The sequence below is a fragment of the Zingiber officinale genome, chromosome 1B, assembly GCF_018446385.1.
Source record: "Zingiber officinale cultivar Zhangliang chromosome 1B, Zo_v1.1, whole genome shotgun sequence".
In the NCBI taxonomy this organism is placed as follows: Eukaryota; Viridiplantae; Streptophyta; class Magnoliopsida; order Zingiberales; family Zingiberaceae; genus Zingiber; species Zingiber officinale.
In genome coordinates, this window is record NC_055986.1 from 170114176 (window position 1) to 170135774 (window position 21599).

At 40.6% G+C, this 21599-nt stretch overlaps 1 protein-coding gene across 1 annotated transcript; it reads right to left on the reverse strand.

Moving 5' to 3' along the window:
* Positions 1–6939: 6939 nt before the first annotated feature.
* On the reverse strand, positions 6940–7479 carry LOC122045109 (dirigent protein 22-like). The gene has a single exon (XM_042605184.1). The coding sequence runs from the start codon at positions 7477–7479 to the stop codon at positions 6940–6942; it is 540 nt and encodes a 179-aa protein (XP_042461118.1).
* Between the last annotated feature and the right edge of the window lie 14120 nt (positions 7480–21599).

Consider the following 21599-nt stretch of genomic DNA (forward strand, 5'->3'; position numbering starts at 1 on the left):
AAACATAATGGGAAGGTAAAAATCAAATGCAGCAGGTGCAAACAACTGGGCCATAATCGGAGGACCTGTAGAATGACGCCAGCCCCTGGATCTTGACTGAATTGTAAATTGGAGGAGTTGAGGCATATGTTTTGTATGAAGTACATAAATAGGTTTGTAAGACAAACAGTTGTTAAAAGTGATGTTTCTGTTATATACGTTTATGGAGTATTTAGTTTGTGTTACAGTTTTATGGTAGGTATGAGAAGTGTAAACCATCACCTGCAAGGCAGAAATAATACTTCACACCATATCTCCATTGTGTCAAATAAATATGTGATACATTTCAATTCAACAGGAAGGGGTTCGTAATTTCAAAGTCACATTAATATGTAGTGAAATATAGATGTGTTAAAACATGCACAAAGGGAGTGTAGTAATCCATTCCATAGGGTAGAAAAGAAAAGGTGTGCACTGTTCCGTGCCAACTGGCACGGAGCCATACTTCGTAATCCATGGTGTATAAATTATGTTTGACAGCATAAATACCATCTCCCCACCATGACCTTCACAGGGACTTGATTTCATGAAAATCCAAGTAGGGAGGGCCATCGGTGGGTTTTGGTCAAAACCCACCGATGGACTAGACACATCGGATTGGATCCATTTCAGCTAGTGGTATTCTGGTGCAAGGACTCGAATCCTGTGGCAAATAAATGTTTAAATATTTATAGGTGCTGGGAAAATTTAAAATACAATCAGCCTCCGTTGGGCTGATATGCTTGGATATCGAAACGTCAAACTGATATGAGTCATATCGAGCCCAAAGTGGCCTCGACACTTATAAATGGCAACCGCACGAGCCATACTTCGTAATCCATGATGTATAAATTATGTTTGACACCATAAATACCATCTCCCCACTAAGACCTTCACAGGGGACTTGATTTCATGAAAATCCAAGTAGGGGAGGGCTATCAGTGGGTTTTGGTGAAAACCCACTGATGGACCTAGACACATCGGATTGGACTCATTTCAGCTCTAGTGGTATTCTGGAGTTGCAAGGACTCAGAATCTGGTGGCAAATAAATGTTTAAATATTTATAGGTGCTGGAAAAAATTTAAAATACAATCAGCCTCCGTTGGGCCTGATATGCTTGGATATCAGGCCCAACGTGGGCCTGATATCAGGCCCAAAGTGGCCTTGACACTTATAAATGGCAACTGGCACGGAGCCATACTTCGTAATCCATGGTGTATAAATTATGTTTGACACCATAAATACCATCTCCCCACCAAGACCTTCACAGGGGACTTGATTTCATGAAAATCCAAGTAGGGGAGGGCCATCAGTGAGTTTTGGTCAAAACCCACTGATGGACCTAGACACATCGGATTGGACCCATTTCAGCGCTAGTGGTATTCTGGAGTTGCAAGGACTCAGAATCTGGTGGCAAATAAATGTTTAAATATTTATAGGTGCTGGGAAAAATTTAAAATACAATCAGCCTCCGTTGGGCCTGATATGCTTGGATATCAGGCCCAACGTGGGCCTGATATCCAAGCATATCAGGCCCAAAGTCGCCTTGGCACTTATAAATGGCAACTGGCACGGAGTCATACTTCGTAATCCATGGTGTATAAATTATGTTTGACACCATAAATACCATCTCCCCACCTAGACCTTCACAGGGGACTTTATTTCATGAAAATCCAAGTAGGGGAGGGCCATCAGTGGGTTTTGGTCAAAACCCACTGATGGACCTAGACATATCGGATTGGACCCATTTCAGCTCTAGTGGTATTCTGGAGTTGCAAGGACTCAGAATCTGGTGGCAAATAAATGTTTAAATATTTATAGGTGCTGGAAAAAATTTAAAATACAATCAGCCTCCGTTGGGCTTGATATGCTTGGATATCAGGCCCAACGTTGGCCTAATATCCAAGCATATCAGGCCCAAAGTGGCCTTGACACTTATAAATGGCAACTGGCACGGAGCCATACTTCGTAATCCATGGTGTATAAATTATGTTTGACACCATAAATACCATCTCCCCACCTAAACCTTCACAGGGGACTTGATTTCATGAAAATCCAAGTAGGGGAGGGCCATCAGTGGGTTTTAGTCAAAACTCACTAATGGACCTAGACACTTCGGATTTGACCCATTTCAGCGCTAGTGGTATTCTGGAGTTGCAAGGACTCAGAATCTGGTGGCAAATCATTATTTAAATATTTATAGGTGCTGGGAAAAATTTAAAATACAATCAGCCTCCGTTGGGCCTGATATGCTTGGATATCAGGCCCAACGTGAGCCTGATATGAGTGCATATCAGGCCCAACGTGGGCCTGATATGAATATCATTTAATAAAGCAGTATTCTATCTCCCCCTAATATAAACTCCAAGCATTCTTACAGGGGCCTGATCAAAATAATAAAATAACATCAATTTTAATAGTCACCTTCCATAGGGTAGAAAAGAAAAGGTGTGCACTGTTCCGTGCCAACTGGCACGGAGCCATACTTCATAATCCATGGTGTATAAATTATGTTTGACACCATAATTATCATCTCCCCCCCATGACCTTCACAGGGGACTTGATTTCATGAAAATCCAAGTAGGGGAGGGCCATCAGTGGGTTTTGGTCAAAACCCACTGATGGACCTAGACACATCGGATTAGACCCATTTCATTTCTAGTGGTATTCTGGAGTTGCAAGGACTCAAAATCTGGTGGCAAATCATTATTTAAATATTTATAGGTGCTGGAAAAAATTTAAAATACAATCAGTCTCCGTTGGGCCTGATATGCTTGGATATCAGGCCCAACGTGGGCCTGATATGCTTGGATATCAGGCCCAACGTGGGCATGATATCCAAGCATATCAGGCCCAAAGTGGCCTTGACACTTATAAATGGCAACTGGCACGGAGCCATACTTCGTAATCCATGGTGTATAAATTATGTTTGACACCATAAATACCATCTCCCCACCTAAACCTTCACAGGGGACTTGATTTCATGAAAATCCAAGTAGGGGAGGGCCATCAGTGGGTTTTAGTCAAAACTCACTAATGGACCTAGACACTTCGGATTTGACCCATTTCAGCGCTAGTGGTATTCTGGAGTTGCAAGGACTCAGAATCTGGTGGCAAATCATTATTTAAATATTTATAGGTGCTGGGAAAAATTTAAAATACAATCAGCCTCCGTTAAGAGGACAAGGGGGGGGGGGGCATTAAAAATAGATCAAACTAAGAAAGACTGAGTGACTTAGAAGTTAAAGTCAAGAAAGGAGTCAAAGTTGGTTGAACGAGCCATTTATGGCCAAGCGGACAAGCAAGGCTAAACGGATAACTCGAAGTTAAGAGACAAATATGCAATACATTCCCTGCCCGTCGTCCCTGCCGAGCGAGAGGCGTGTCCATCTGGATGAGAGGCAGTCCTCCGACAACGAGAAAGCTAAGTGAAGGAAAAGTGCTTGGGGTAGCACAGCTGAGCTGGCATGTCCCAGCCTAGCATCCAACAGTCAGCCTACAGCGACACCCACACATATATCTCCCTCGTACGCTTTTAGAGGTTTGTGCAACTAACAACAAAGCATGATCCGCGGGCAAATCGTACAGTAGAAGTTTCCAGACTGTTATATTAAAGATATATATGCTCGCTTAAGGAAAGATGTTAAAGACACTTTTTGACTTGTCTTTTCCTAAAAAACTTGAGAAAACATGTGCATGCTTTGAGATACATGCGTAGTTACTACAGTGATACTTTAAAAGGGGTTTCCATCTATAGGGAGAGGTATGCGTAACTTGTTATTCTACATGCTTTAGCTACAGTTTTCTACTATTCTCTACATCACCAGAAATTGACTTGAGTATCGGAGGGTTAACGTCGGGAACCCTTTCTCAGCTTGGCACTGACACTTCTATGTTGCAGGACTACATGGAGTCTTCACTGTGTCAAACTTCTAGTCACATCCCTAGCTTTCCGTCTTCTCCGCTTTCGGACAGGAACATATTTAGCGCTGTCTGTGGGAAGTTCACCTGCATCCAAAATGGAAAGATGAAAGACGCTGGATGACTCATCACCGTGACACTAACATAAGAGGACCTGAGTTGTTGATACAAGCCTGAGCAGCAAGCAGCAACTAATTACTGAGTAAACGACCCTACAGACTCAAGGACAGTTCAACAAGTTGATCAAAGAGGCTAAGCAGAAAACCCTGCCATTCACAAGCCCAACATCAGGCCGACCTGCACCTTCAGAGAAACATCGAACTCGCCAATCTCTTACCACCATGCATTATTTCACACGCCATCAAAAAGAATAGGGTCGGGTGGAAAAACCACAAAGTTCCTCTTCAAAGGACACGCCCCGTCCGAGATTGATGGAAAGGGAAAGCACCCTAGCTCGATAACTCTCTCGAGCGAATAAATAGACAGTTCTCCCAGGAGATCTTAAATGACCAACAATCATGACACTATAGGCCATTGATGATAGGATAATACATGGGAGCAACCGATCCAGAAGATCACCTAATCAAATTTGACAACATGGTAATGCTCAACTAGTTTACCGATGGAATCAAATGTCGAGTATTCCTTACCACGCTCTCTGGATCAGCGCAGAGGTGGTTCAGGCGGCTGCCGATCGGATCGATATGCAACTTTAAAAACTTCCGGACGACATTCCTCTAACATTTCATGAGCAACCGCTGCTATCAAAAGATGAATGTCAACTTGTTCGTGGTCAAACAAGGGCCCAAGTAAGTATTGCGGGCCTATATTATGAGGTTTAACCAAGTGGTCATGGAGGTTTCATCAACTACTCCGAAAATCTGAGTGAGTTCTTTTTCACAAGAACTGGTGGATGATGAATTCTTTCGGTCACTCATCAGAAAACCCCCGAGAGACTTCGATCATTTGCTCGGGCTGGCTACCAAGTATATCAATATCGAAGTTCGATACCTAGGTAGCTTGGAAGAAGGAAGTGATCCTCGAGCTGGTCTCAGTTCAAGAGCATTGAGCAACCCATATACACCAACCACCCAAGGGGTCCTGAGCGGGCACAGCGCAACAACACCCAGAGCCTGAACCCATGTTGTTCAGCATGTGAAGGTCGCGCAGACGAAGATCGTTGAGCCTAGATCATGAACGCCGCTCTTCTGTTCCTATCATCGATCACCAACGCACAACACCAGAGACTACTATCATCTCAAACTGAAGCCACGCCGACCGACACCTTCAAAATTTTGTCGTCGATCCCTGATGCTCAATCGTCGCCATCACAGCCGATCGGGAGGACAGCAAGGAGATTAGCAGCACCAACAGTAGCCCCGCGAAGAGAGTACAAGAGGCCCGCATGAGCATCTACCGAGCGGTCATGCTCGTCAGCCTGAGAAGAAGAGGAATGAAGTAACGCTGCTTGAGGCGATATTGGTATGATCGCGGGAGGCTTGACGATGACTCCAACCGGGTTCGGAAGTCACATGCCTAACGACTGGAAATACACGCTGTCGGGTACAGCAAAGAGAATGCAGAAGAGTTAGAGATCAGTTTAGGCCCTTGGGACTTTGAGGGAGTAGAAGTCTCACATGATGATGCCTTGATCATCACTGCAACAATTGCTAATTATAATATTCTTAATATTTTCATAGATATAGGAAGTTCGATGAACATCATATTTAAGAAGGTGTTCGAGCTGCTTCAGATTAAGCGAAGTGAGCTCCAACCCATGACAATACTATTATATGGATTCACTGACAATGAAGTGTTGCCGATTGACTAGACTCGGCTGACCATATCACTTGCGGAGGATCCGCTTTGATGGACGAGGATGACCAACTTCATTCTGGTGGACACCCCGTCCGCTTACAACGTTATATTGGACCGATCGACACTCAATGAATTTTAAGCGGCGTCTCCACATTCTGCCAGAAGATTAAGTTCCCGGTAGAGAACTCGGTCAGGGATGTAAGGGGCGACCAGCTAGCTGCCCGTCGGTGCTACGTTGAAATGGTAAAGACGGAGGTGTGTGCCGCTTAGAAAGCACAGCGGCTAGAAGTGAATGCAATCCTTGAAGAGCCTCTTGCACTGGTCTACAACAAAAAAAAATAAAGAAATCTAAGTGCAACCCAATCGGTCAAAGGCCACTACTTTCATTGCGGCCAATCTTTGCAAAAAAGAAGATGGAGCTGGTTGCCTATTTAAGGCAAAACCACGATGTGGTTGCTTGGGTGACTCACGCGCTCCCGAGAATCTTGCCGAGTGTAGTACAACATGAATTGCATGTTCGACCAAATGTCTGGCCAGTGAAACAGATAAAAAGAGATTTTAGCTTAGACTAGAATCAGATCATCCGAGAGGAAGTAGAGAAGCTACTAAAGGCCGGACACATCCGCGATGTACAATTTTCGAGCTGGCTAGCTAATGTGGTGCTAGTCTCGAAGTCGGGTAATAAATGACGGATATACATTAACTTCCGAGACTTAAACAAAGTCTGCCCAAAGGACTACTATCCGTTGTCGCGTATTAATCAAATGGTGGATTCCTCGGTGAGTTGAGAGCTGATCTACATACTGGACATGTACCAGGACTACCATCAAGTACCGCTCATAAAGGAGAATCAAAAGAATATCAATTTTATCATGATTAACAGGACCTTTTACTACAATATGAAATCGTTTGGCTTGAAGAACATCGAAGCTATCTATAGACTGATGAATAAAATAATTCGAAGGTAAATTGATCAAAATACGAATGGTATTGCTTTGGGCTAAAACAATACATAAAATAAAGATAAAGCATAACTAATTAATCATTATTTTTTTCTGCTGGTACAATTTAGAGTGACTTAAGAAGATGAATTTATTTTTAATATATATAAATAAGTACGGAAAATAATGAAATACATATATAAATTTTAATATTTAAGCATGGAATGGCTTCCACTGATGTCAACGGAAGGTGATGTAAGCGTCGAGTTGTCCGGTGAGGGTTGTGTTCGTCGCATGAACTTCAGTGGTCAGGAGGTAGCCTCTGGCCAACCGGAATTTTCCGGTGCCGCCGGTGATGGCCCGTTCGAACAAGGTCCCCAGCGGGGCCACCGGGAACAACCCCTGCAGGGCGAGAGAGCTGCCGTTGTACTCGCCGGCGGTGAAAACCAGCTGGAAGTTGGTGAGGCCGGAGTTCTCGGCCATGCTCGACCCGACTCCCATGCCCTGATTCCGACCGATAATAGGCGAGTCGGTCTCGACCCCGGATCGGAGAAGGTTGTCGTAGACGTAGACGTTGCCGAATCCGGAGACGGAGGAGGAGCTGGCGCGCTGGACTGAGTAGACGACGGTGGCGTTGGGTCCGGAGCCGAGGATCCTCTCGTGGTTGTAGAAGCGCAGGTGCATGTAGCCGTTGCGGTTGGGGGAGGAGGCAGTGGCGGCGGCGGCGAAGAGCACAATGAGGAGGAGGAGGAGGGAGGAGGAGGGAGCAGATGATGCCATTTTCATGGAGATGAAGTAATTTAATTCTGAAGTAATCGAATGGATGCGTTAAGCGATGGAACGATGGTGTTTATATATATAGCGGCATGGATATGCGTGTGGGGTCGCATAATAATTTTACGCAAAAGAGAGCCAGGTCGCATACGTCTCTAGCTCCACAAATGCATAGCAACTGCCAAATCAATTATTATGAACTCTGCAGCGAGTCGCAGAGAGATATCCGTGTCCTGCAAATGAGAATCCATGCAACACACATTTACATAGAAAATTAAACTTCTGGACGATCATCAAATTATATAATTAGTAATAATTGTTTAATTTATAGACTTAATCCAACTTAATTAAATATGCATGCCGTGTGTCTTTGAGAACTTTCACTCGGAACACGAGGAACATGTACAGGAATTCCCTGCGATATCGATTTCATTGACTTAATCTATGGCAACTTTGTGGATAGAAATATTCACTATATAGTATTTCTAGCTATTAAAATTTTGTGGATAGAAATAATTAAATCTAATGATTTCAATCTAGAAACATATCGAAGATGCCGGATCTTTAACGTTATTTCTTGTGATACTGCAGTTTGAAATCAGTTATACAAGAAGTCAAGGTCAACACATGACGTGAAGTGTGTAAGTAAATATGCAGACTTTGACCAGATAGATAACTCTAGAAAAACAACAGCTTCTTTATTAGAAATCATAAGCAATTAATGGAATATAGATAATATTCATTTTTTTTATTTCTCTTTTTTTTTTTTTTTGAATAATATGCAGTCAAGATTCAGTTATATATAAACGTCAATTATAGTAGATAGATCAATCACACTGTTCATGGTTTAATTAATTGAGTCTAGTTGGAATGGTGCAATAGTTGAAATATAAGATATTATTATATAAAATTTTAGAGTCGAAATTTAACATATTCAATCATATTTTTTCTATGTCTTATATCTAGGAACGGATTAACAACTAGGACGAAAAAAATTACCTTTTATCATCTGATTTAATTAATTGACTTTGACTTGACTTGAACATCTGTAAATATTTTATAAAGCGTAAACAAAAAAATGAGATAAAGATGATATCGGATACGGCACGTTATTTTGACTTGTCGAAACTAATATGTAACTACTTTAATTAGAATAAAAAATTATTATACGTACTCACATTATGTAAAATGCCAAACGCAAAAGGACACGTAATAAGTCAAGATTGGGCCGGGATTGCTAAATTCGTTTGGAACATGAGTAACTGAAATCTATATATATTCTTGAAACATCCTATATATATAAAAGCACAGAAAAATAAATAAATAAATATTTAATGACGGTGATTAACATTCCATTTGTCATAGATAGCGACAGAATGTTAATGGTCATTTCTATCAACGACGAAATACAAAATGTATGTCACAAAGTTCCGATATACTGTAAGCCGCTAAATTCAATATTTTAGCAAAGGATTAACGGAAGACGAACTAATATATTTTCGGACGTTATTAGCGACGGTTTAATTTAAAATTCGTCGTTAATAATGACAAATTAATATATTTTTTCTTGTTTAAAGACGGATTAGGTTATTTTCCGTCGCTAATAATGACGGATTAATTTAATATTTATCACTAATAACGATGGATTACTTAGGTGGCGTTTGGTTTATGGGTTTGGGAATGAGGGAATGGATTCATTCCTAAACCTTGTGTTTGGTTGATGGGAATGGAATCAAAATTTTGGAATGAAATCCAAAAATTTGGGTATGGATGAAACCCACCCCCTCCCTTGGGTTTGGATGAAACTCACCTCCACCCTTAAGTTTTGGACAAAAATACCCTTAGTATATTTGTTTAATTTTTTTTAATTTCACACACTCTCTCCTTGTTCTCTCTCATCATATTTTCTCTCTCCCTATTTTATCATCACACTTTCTCTCTCAACATACTTTCTCTCTTCTCATTCTCTATCATCACACATTATCTATAATTTTCTCTCTATATTCTCTCTCATCATACACTCTCTCCCCTCATTTTCTCTCTCTTCATTCTCTTCCATCACACTTTCTCTCCCATTACACACTTTCTCCTTATTTTTTCATCATACTTTCTCTCTCATCGTACTTTCTCTCTCCTCAATCTCTCTTAGCATACTCTCTCCTCATTTTCTCTCATCACACTTTCTCTCTCTTCATTCTCTCTCATCACTCTCCTTATTTTCTCTAATCACAATTTCTCACTCATCATACTTTCTCTCTCCTCAGTCTCTCATTTTCTCTCATCACACTTTTTCTCTCTTCATTTTTTTTCCATTACTCTTTCTCTCTCAACCCACTTTCTCTCTCATCATACTTTCTCTCTCCTCACCCTTTCATTTTCTCTCGTAATACTTTCTCTCTCTTCATTTATTCCAACACATTTTCTCTCTCATCACACTTTCTCTCTCCCTAGTCTTTCATTTTCTCTCATCACACTTTCTCTCTCTTCATTTTTTCCCCATCACTCTATCTCTCTCAAACCACTTTCTCTCTCATCATACTTTCTCTCTCCTCACTCTTTCATTTTCTCTTATCATACTTTCTCTCACTTCATTTTTTCCATCACACTTTCTCTCTCCTCATTTTCTCTCATCATACTTTCTCTCTTTATTTTTTCTCATCATACTTTCTCTCTCATCATTTTCTCTCATCATATGTTTCTCTCACATTCAATTTTCTCTCCCATCTAATTTTTTCTCTTATTTTGCTGTAAGGGTAAAAAAGGAAATTTAGGTTCATTCCGATTGAAAATATTTAACTAACCAAACATCATTTTTAAGAATGATACTCAAGCTCATACCCATTCCCATTCCATAATACTATGATACTCATTCCCATTCCGATTCCTAGGAGAGAACCAAACGCCCCCTTAATCTATCGCTCCATTTAACTAGTGGGAAGTGGCAAATCCTAATATCTGTAATTTAGCGATGGATAATTAATCCGTTATTATTAGTAACAGATAGGAAATTAATCTGTCACTACTAGCAACAAATAAATAAATATTCCGATGTTCATAGAGACAATGTTTTTTATATTCCATTACCACTAGCGACGGATTAATTTAGTATGCATAGTTAATAGAGACGGATTAATTGATTTTTGTTGATAGTTCTTTGTATTTTAGCCGACAGAGAGTGTTAAACCTTAGTTTTTTGTGATGGATTAGCGACAGATTATCTGTCACTAATAGTGATAGAATAATATATTATTTGTCTCTAATAGCGACAGATTAATTTATTTTCCGTCACCAAATTTGAGATATTAGGTCCCCCTACGCCAGCTCTCTTCTCCATGCGCAATTGGCTATTCGACTACTCCAATGATCTCTCCTCCCTCCTTCGACTTCTCGTCCTCCGACGTTCAGGTACTCCTCTTCTCCAGCTTCTCCTCCTCTAGCAGTACTACTCGGCCAAAGCAGTGTTGTGGGCGAGCAGTGTCGACCACAGCCAATAGAATAGGGTTGCAGTCGGCACTGCTCAACCGCGGTTGCAGTCGGCACTGCTCAACCGCGGTCGGCACTACTCAACCATAATCAATAGAGCAGGGTCGCGGCTGGCACTGCTCGGCCATCGTCAGAAGAGCAGGGCCATGGCTGGCAAAGCAAGGCCTTAGCCGACATTACCTCCCGTGATTTAGTTGATTTATTAGTTTTAGATTATTAATAATATTTACACATGTTGATGCTCAATATTTATCTATATTGATAGTATATCATTGATGACTTGTATATCTGCTGATAACTTGGGATGACATTCTATTTGTATAGTTCTTCATAGATAACTTTCTTAGTTTCATGATTCCTAAATTATTTAAGTATAATCATACTTAGTTTGACATGATTAACCATATTGGAAATTTTATTCTCGTTAGGATACATGAACAAGACTTGGATGTACAATAGGTTAGACAATAGATTTATTAATCAAGAATTTTTTTCTAGGGTTGAAGAGTTTGTGAACTTCGCTAAGTCTCATCCAGAATATTTGAATAGTGTCGAGTTAAAGTGTCCATGTAATCAGCATAGATGTAGAAATATAGTTTTTCGTGATGAGGGTACAATAAAAATCCATATATATAGGCATGAGTTTATTCTAAATTATTACAACTATATTGTCATGAAGAGTCGTATGTATTTAACCAAATTGAACCTTTCGTTGCATCATCATCTTTCCCTATTTCTCCAGAGGAATCACCAAGGCATGTGAATGGAATGCAATCAATGATTTACGACGCAATGAATGCATATGATCAATCAAATATAGAGGAAACGTCTACGCTCGAAGTTCAGAAAATGTATGATATGTTGAAAACTAGTGAAAGAGAATTATGGAAAGATATTCCTTCGAGTCATTCTCAACTATCAGCTATTGCAAGATTTCTGAACATAAAGGCAAAATATCATTTCTCTAAACGATGTTACGATGAAATGTGGCAATTGATATTAGAGTTGCTCCCTGTTGATAACTACATGATTAATAGCTTCTACAATACAAAGAAATTAATTAGAGATTTGAGTTTGCCAGTAAAGAAGATTCATTATTGTATCAATAATTGCATGATATTTTGGAATGAAGATAGCGAACTGATGGAATGCAGAATGTGTAATCACCCTCGTTATAAGAAGAGTAGTCGCATGCCTAGGAAGAAGAAGAAAAATATTCCTATGAAAGTCATGTATTACTTCCCGTTAATTGTTAGGTTCCAATGCTTGTATCCATATGCCACAATAGCAAGTTATATGAGGTGACATCAAAATTATGTATACGAAGGAGATATAATGTATTATCCTTGTAACTTGCCTGTATGGAAATATCTTGATACAACATTTTCTTCCTTTGCAATGGAATCACATAATGTGAGACTTAGACTTTCTACAAATGGATTTCAGCCATTTGGAAGTTATAGTTAACAATATTCATTTTGGCCAATTATATTAACATCATATAACTTACCTCCATGAATATGCATGAAAGACGAATTCATGTTTCTTATTGTGTTTATTCTAGGTCCTCAGAATTTAAAAGGGCAAATAGATTTTTTTTTTTTTTACAACTTTTGATTGCTGAGATGAATTATATGACATTGCAAGTAAATCAAATTTTACAATGCATGCTGCTTTGTTATGGATGATTAGTGATTTTCTAGCATACTCAATATTGTCAGGATGGAGCATGGCTAGCAAGTTAGTATGTTCACATTTCATGAGTGAGTCTAATGCATTTTCATTGCCTTACAGTGGAAAGAAATCCTAGTTTGATAATCATCAAAAAAAATTTATCAGTTGATCACCCATTTAGATGAAATAAGAAAATTTTCAAAAGAAATGAAATGGTTAGTAAACTTCCTTCAATATCAGTGTCAAGTGAAGAAGTTCTTGATGAAATTGAAAGTTATAGATTTCTACCGGTATATCAGGATGATTCTTATGATATAAATAAGTACATTATTAAAATGAACAAGTATGGTTGGAGGAAAAGAAACATATTTTGGGAGCTGTCATATTGGAAGTATTTACTCATGCGACATAATTTAGATGTGATGTATGTTGAGAAAAATTTCTTCGATAATATCTTGAATACTGTGATAAATGTTTATGGGAAAACTAAAGATATAGCAAAAAAACGTGAGGCATTAAGACAATTAATAAATAAACCTGAGTTATATCAGAATTAAACAACTGATAAATATTCAAAAGCATGTTATACATTAGACAAAGAAGGTAAGAAAGTAGTATATACTTAGTTGAAAGCAATCAAATTTCTTGATGGATATGCCTCGAGTATGTCTTGCTGTGTTGATACGAACAGAATTAAAATATTTGGAGTGAAGAGTCACAATTATCAAGTGTTCAAATAAAGAATGATTCCAATAGTTTTCCATAAATTACTTCCTAACAATGTTTGGAAAGCACTTGTAAGATCGAAAAGCACTAGGGGGTGAATAACGCTTGTATTTTTTTTCATATTTTTTGCGTAAAATTATTAAGAGAATCGTGCAACGAAAATAAGAAAGAAGGACAAAGATGAATGAAAACTTTTTTTACTTAGTTCGGAGCTTGTGACAACTCCTACTCCAAGAGCCGCACGCGAGAGTGCTTTCGATGGGCATACCACTAATAATTCGAATGGTTACAAATGCACTTTTAAAGTACAAGTAGCTAAAAGTAAAAGATACCAACGACTTCGAAGTAGGATCTTGTGTGTAGTCTTTGACTTCGTCGGAGCAGTGCTTGGGCAGCGCAGGAGAGAAAGTCATAGTAAATGGTGCACTCAAGGTGCTAGTCGAACCCTCCTTTTATAGCCCTGTCCGGGCGCCTGGATCTGTCCCTAAGCATCCACACAAGGTTGACATAGAGTGCTCTCGTTGAAACTCTATCTGGCAAACTTTATCCATCTCCAAGCACCTGGACCAGTCCAACCGCCTGGATTGTGATGTGCATCGTTGAAACAGTGAGCGCCACCTTAGCTGTATGCGAGTGCCTGGTACAACCTAGTCTGGACCTAGTCTGGGTGCTTGGACCCAGTCCGGGCATTTGAACCTAGTCCGGGCGCTTGGACCCAGTCCGAGCGTTTGGACCTAGTCTGGGCGCTTGGACCCAGTCTGGGCTCCTAGACGTCCGGGATCCTAGATGTCCGGGCGCCTAAACCAATCTAGGCACATGGACTATCTTTTTTCAGCCTTTGATTTTCTGCAACATAAATTTAGCATAATAAGAAATAATATAGAAATTAGAGTAATAAAACATTTGACAGTCTCAAGGTTGCCCAGTTCTGACTTTCAGATTTCAATGAAACCCTGGGTTAAAGATGCCTACTGTTCACTCAACGGGGAACGTGTCCTCAGCTACTCCTCTCAGGAGAGTTTACCTTTTGCTAAAGAAGTCCTCCAGATCGTTTGAACTTTTGCTCAGTATTTGATACTTTAGGACTTTTTGCTAGATATTTGATCCCCGACCCGTCTAATCTTCTGTCTGGTATTCGCGATCCATAGGACTTTCACCTAGTGTCCTTGATCCTAGGATTTTTACTCGATGTCCTCGACCTACCAAGATTTTACCCAGTCACATGGACTATGCCTTCCTTGTCTAGCCGCAACTAGGATTTTCCACCTGCCTAGTGTTCACCTGGACTTCTTCAAATAGCCTCAACTAAGCCTTTCGCCTTACCTAAGATTACTTAGGACTTTCCTGCACACTTAGTCAGACTTATTAAAACAACAACAAACCTTAAATTTGAACTCTTTGCCATTATGAAAACTTAGGTTTGATCTGTTGATACAGTCTGACCTGGCTGTTGTTTTGATGTTGACACTGATTTAAGTTTGTATCATATATTAATTAAACTCAAAATAACTACTGATCGAGGTTGATCAGTTGGGAGGGAAAGTCCTGGTGAGTGAAGCCAGGCAAGGGAAATCCAGATGGGTCAAGGTTGACCAGACATCTGGTGAAAAGTCCAAGCAGGGAGCTTGGCACGGGAAAAGTCCAAGTATGGTGACTTGGCACGGAATGGTCAGAGAGGGCTCGGTAGCTCGTTCTCTGGACCGGACGAAGTCGGAGAGGGCTCGGTAGCTCGTTCTCCGGACTAGGTCAGAGAGGGCTCGGTAGCTCGTTCTCTGGACCGGACGAAGTCAGAGAGGGTTCGGTAGCTCATTCTCAGGACCAATCCTAGTATCACATAGGCGTTGGATCGGTCAACAGACCGATCCAGTGAGATTTTGATTGCCTGATCGGTGCACAGACCGATCTGATGAAACTAGGTTTGCTGATCGGTCTGGTGACCGATCAGGAAACACTCAGTAGCACACTGAGTGTAATCTGATCGGTCTGTAGACCGATCAGGAGATGATGTCGCGAGAAGGAAAAAGGTAGGGGATCGGTCTGTGGACCGATCCATATGCACTCTGATCGGTCCGTAGGACCGATCAGGCCATATCCTGATCGGTCTTGGGACCGATCAGGTGACGATCTTAGGAGTGCGAGGAACCGCACTCATTAAGCCCTGATCGTTCTGCAGACCGATCAGGCCATACCCTGATCGGTCTTCACGACCGATCAGACATCAATTCAAAGGTGTGGATCGGTCCTTGACCGATCCACCACACTGTCTGCACACACTGTCAGGTTCTGCTGGTTTCTGATTCGTTTGAACTAATCAACTTCTGCTGTGAGCTTTATGTAGTACAGGTTGCAGGTTCCATTCCAGTGCTTAATTTCAAATTAAGCTTCATCAAAGGAATAAGACAGAGCTTACTTTCTTCTGTGTATCACTGCGATGAGGGAAGATTGAGCATCAAGGGATACTGATGCTAACAGACTGCAATCTCTGTTCGCGATCAGCTTGACTCCTGTGGGTTGGTTGGAGCTCAGAAGACACCAGCAAGACCAAGGATGGTATTGGTGTGAGTTCAAAGAACTAGCTGAGGAGGAAGAGTGATTGGCGATGCTTGTGTTTACAGCAGAGATTCGACGCAGAGTTTCTGCAGCGAAAGAGCAGAGGCATAAGAAGAGAGACGAGGAAGCAAGGAATATAGCTCTCGGTTGATTGTGTGAAACAAGCAGTGCTGTGCTTTGTGCTTGAAGAGAGGCTGTATTCTTGTGTTCCTGCTTGTGCTTATTCTTCGCTGATTGTGGCTGTGAGCTTCCTTTGATCATTTCACTTGAGCCACTACTGTAAGTCTTGTGCTTAATTTCTTACTGCTGTTAAAGACTTTGTGGAGAGGTTACTCCACCGAGAAGGAGAATCCTTTAGCCGGATAGCTTCCGGGGTGTGATCTACCGGAAGATCAAGGGATCGTCCACCTTACGGACACACCGAGGAGTAGGGGCAAGTTATCCCCGAACCTTGTAAATCTCTGAGTTAGTGTGTTGTGTTCTCTTTTTGTTTTAGTTTTCTAATTCCGCTGTGCTAACAAAGTTCTTGAAGAAATTTGTGTTTAGTATTTTTCAAAGAGGCTATTCACCCCCCCTCTAGCCATCTAAGATCCCAACAAGTGGTATCAGAGCAAGGGGCTCTTTGATTCGGATTAACACCCAAAAGAGCAAACAAGGATGGCTATGAAGGAAGGCTTTAGCACAAATCGACCACCCTACTTCGAAGGAGCAGATTTTCAATATTGGAAGGGCTGCATGGAGTATTACCTCAAGACCGACATTGCCATGTAGTTCTCAGTCAAGGAAGGTTTCACACCACCAAAGGATGAAGAAGGTAAGGAACTCGATTCGTCAAGGTGGTCTACCGAACAACTCCGCAAAGCACAAGCCGATGCCAAGGCTATGGTCACCTTGCAATGTGGAATCGCCAAGGACCAACTCGTCAAGGTAGGTCCGTTCTCGAGTGCAAGAGACCTATGGAACAAACTCATCGAGCTCCAAGAGGGAACTATTCTTGAATCAGCTCCAAAATCTAACCATGAAGGACAATGAAACGGTAAGTGAACTTCATGGGAGATTCAAGGAGATCATCAACGGTCTACACTCTGTGGACGAACGAGTAGAGAATTGCGATCTAGTAAGGTACGCTCTTAAATCTTTTCCTAGGAATGCCTTGTGGTCATCTATGGTAGATGCCTACAAGGTATCCAAGGATCTTTCCATTGTTAAACTAGATGAATTTTTCTGTGAGATGGAACTTCATGAGCTTGCTAACAAAGGTCAAAAAGAGAAGGGTATTGCTTTATTTGCAGGACCAAAGAGCAAGGATGGAAGAAGGAAGAAGGAAAAGAAGAAGGAAAAGGAGATTTCCTCATCCACCTCTTCCTCCGAATCCGATGATGAAAGTGGATCATCATCAAGTGAGATGGCGAACTTCGTAAGAAGGATTATGAGAAGAAGCCGAAGATACAAAGGAAAAGGTAAAACTAATGATCAAAATTTTGATAAATCTAATGTAGCAAGAAAGGACACATTCGGAGCGAGTGTCCGAAATTAAAGAGGAAGGAGGAAAGAGTCAAGAAGAAGAAGGCTCTCAAGGCCACTTGGGATGAGTCCTCATCAAGCTCATCGGAGGAAGAAGAGAAGATGGAAAAGAGCACACGACAATTAGCACTCATGGCAAGGGAGGTTTCGGACTCCGGAAGTGAGGGAGATTCGAGCGACGCTTCAACCGCGGCTTCATCATCGTCGGATGATGAAGAGGTAACCTCTTCTCATACAGAAAAGTGTTATAAGACTATCACTCACTTATCTACATTGCTTAAAAAGTCAAAAACAGAAAATAAATTGTTAAAAGAATAAGTAAAAACCTTAAGGACCCTTAGGGAAGATGAGGTCGATGACCTACATCTAGAAGTCCTTGAGGATGAGAACAAGGCTTTAAAGGGTGAGGTTGAGAAACTCAAGAAAATGCTTGAGAAATTCTCAACTAGCTCTAAGACTCTAGACATGATTCTAAATGCCCAAAGGGCAGTCTACAACAAGGTCGGACTAGGGTATCAACCCAAGGAGTCGAGTTTCATTTCTCTAATGTCTAGAACTCAAAATAGTAGATCATATGTTTCTAGGGCTCATGGAACTAGGAAAGGTATGACCAAGGCATGGATTCCTAGGTCTTTCGTTATAGAAGCATTAGGTCCCAAGATTTGGGTACCTAAAACCTCTATCTTCCGTGTCTTGTAGGCATTGGTTGAGGGGGAGCATCTATCAACTTGGTTTGTTGATAGTGGATGCTCCAAGCACATGACCGGGGACAAATCACTGTTTACAACCATTCAAAACAAAAGTAGAGGTAATGTGTCTTTTGGTAATAATGGTAGCCTTAAGGTTGTAGGAGTTGGAGACATTCATATATCCGAATGTCTCCATATCAAGAATGTCCTTCTAGTCAAGGGGATGACTTTTAATCTCCTAAGTGTCAGTCAATTGTGTGATACAGGTTACACAATTGAATTTCATTCAAGTCAATGTTTGGTTAAACACATTGACACACTTGACACGATACTAGTAGGCACAAGGGTTGATAATATTTATCAAGTATCGTTTAAAAGTGCTACTAATGCTTTGATTAAGTGTTTCATGTCGAAAGAAGAAGAGTCTTGGCTATGGCATAGAAGGTTGGCACATGTAAACATGAAGAACATCCGGAAGTTGGCCAACCAAGGATTAGTGCGAGACTTACCCAGCATCAAGTACCAAAAGAACAAACTATGTGATGCATGTCAAATGGGTAAGCAAACAAAAGCATCTCATAAAGGTAAAAGCACTGTGAGTACATCTACTGCCTTAGACTTATTACATATGGACTTGTTTGATTGTAACAATGTTATTTCATTGAATGGTAGTAGATATTGTTTAGTAATTATTGATGATTTTACTAGATATACATGAACTTTCTTTTTGAAAACTAAGGATCAAACCATAGATATTTTCATTTCCTTTTGTAGAAGAACTGAAAATGAAAAATCAACAACAATTAAAACCATTAGAAGTGATCATGGTGGTGAATTTCAAAACCATAGGTTTTTAGAATTTTGTCAAGCAAAATGGTATAGACATGAGTTCTCAACTCCAAGGACCCCACAGCAAAATGGGGTTGTGGAGAAAAAGAACCGAGTCTTACAAGAGGCTGCACGAAGCATGCTCAATGAGTACTCGCTACCGAGTTACTTATGGGCTGAAGCTGTGAATACAGCTTGCTATGTGCAAAACCGAATCCTGATACATAGGTTTTTAGGAAAGACTCCCCATGAACTTTGGTTTGGGAAACCACCTACAATTAAACATCTTAGGGTGTTTGGTTGTAAGGTGTTTATTTTGAACACCAAGGACCATCTTGGAAAATTTTCGGCCAAGGCTGATGAAGGGATACTGGTCGGATACTCGCTCACCAGCAAAGCCTATCGAGTCTACAACAATAGGACTAAATTGATTGAAGAGTCCTCTGATGTAGCTTTTGAAGAAATCCCTAACTTAAATGATCAATCAAGGGCTATAGGAGAAATTCAATTTGAACTTAGAAATCTAATTTTGAATGATCAAAATGAAGAACGAGTCGAAGTTGACTCTGATGTTGATGAGCAAAGGCAACAAAGAACTCAATCTGATCTTTTGCCTGATACTGAGTCTCTGCCTGTGCATAGTGAGACCATTCATAAGGCACCGCCAACACCAAGGCAGTCTAGGTTAGCCTCTAGTCATCCCCAAGACCAGATTGTGGGAGACATCCAACAAGGGGTTAGGACTAGATCATTCTTTAGAAATGAGTCCAATGAGGTTGCCTTAATCTCAGAAATTGAACCAAGACTAGTTGATGAAGCATTGCACGATCCTGATTGGATCATAGCTATGCAAGACGAATTAGGTCAATTTGAAAGGAGCCAAGTATGGGATTTAGTTCCTAGACCTAGGAAGACCACCATTATTGGAACCAAATGGGTCTTCAAAAATAAATTAAATCAAAAGGGTGAAGTTGTAAGAAACAAGGCAAGACTTGTAGCCAAAGGCTATAGCCAAGTCGAAGGTCTTAATTATGATGAGACATATGCTCCCGTGGCCCGATTAGAGTCCATTCGCCTGATGCTAGCTTTTGCTGCACATAGAGGTTTCAAGCTCTATCAAATGGATGTTAAATCGGCCTTCTTAAATGGTTTCATTAAAGAAGAGGTCTATGTTGAACAACCACCGGGGTTTGTGAATACCGAAGTTCCAAACCACGTGTACAAGCTCAAGAAAGCTCTTTATGGGCTTAAACAAGCACCTCGAGCATGGTACGAGAGGTTGTCAACTTACCTATTAGAAAAGGATTTTGTAAGAGGCCAAATAGACCCAACACTATTTCTACGTAGAGATGGTGAAAACATTTTTGTAGCCCAAGTGTATGTCGATGACATAATTTGTGGCTCAAATAACAAGGGCTATTTGAATGAATTCATTTCTCACATGGAAAGTGAGTTTGAGATGAGTCTAGTAGGAGAGTTGACATTCTTCCTCGGACTTGAAATCAAACAAACTCGAGATGGAATTTATGTCCATCTGACAAAATACACTCAAGAGATGCTTAGAAAATTCAATATGAGTGACTCTAAGGAAGTGTCCACTCCAATGGCAACAAACACTCGCCTTGACAATGATGAGAGTGGAAAACCAATTGATCTAATGTAATATAGAAGCATGATTGGTAGTCTTCTATATCTCACAGCTAGTCGACCGGACATACTCTTTGCTGTGGGCATGTGCGCTAGGTATCAAGTCTGTGCCAAGGAATCTCACTTAATTGCAGTTAAGAGAATTCTGAGATACCTTAAAGGCACAATTAGAGTAGGTCTTTGGTACCCACGTACTGAGTCTTTTGACTTGATAGGTTATACCGACTCCGATTATGCTGGGTGCAAATTGGATCGGAAAAGTACTAGTGGGGGCTGCCAATTTTTAGGTTCAACTTTAGTTAGTTGGTCAAGTCGGAAGCAACATTGTGTTGCTCTCTCCACGACCGAGACCGAATATATTGCCATGGGAGAGAGTGTATCACAGTTGTTGTGGATGATACACACCCTAGAGGATTATGGACTTTCTTATAAGGGTGTACAAGTGCTATGTGAAAACATTAGCACGATCAACCTAACTAAAAATCCAGTCCATCATTCGAGGACCAAACACATTGAAGTGCGTCATCACTTCATAAGAGATCACGTAGCTAGGGGAGACATTGCACTCACATATGTTGAGTCAAAGTCAAACCTAGCTGATATTTTCACCAAACCCCTTCCGGAGAATGAATTTAGTCATTTAAGGAGGGAGTTGGGAATGTGTTTGGCTCCTTAGGTCCTTAGGACTTCATCATGATCAATAAGGACAATTAAAATGACAAGAGAAATTGGGAATGATTTTGGGCAACTTGGGAACATCTCACACAAACTATAAGGTTGAACAAAATGTTTTTGCTTGCTAGAAATGGGGTGAGATGCTAGGATCAACCAAATTGTTCAAAATGTATCATGCATCCCTTGAATAATGAGGTTGACGAGATATAAATTGAGTATGGGGAAGACCATTACATAATTTATGTGTATTTGGTTCCTAGATCTTACTCATATATTCCAACCAAGGAATCTTGGTTGGACATTTGTCTAATAAAAAAAAAAACATCTAAC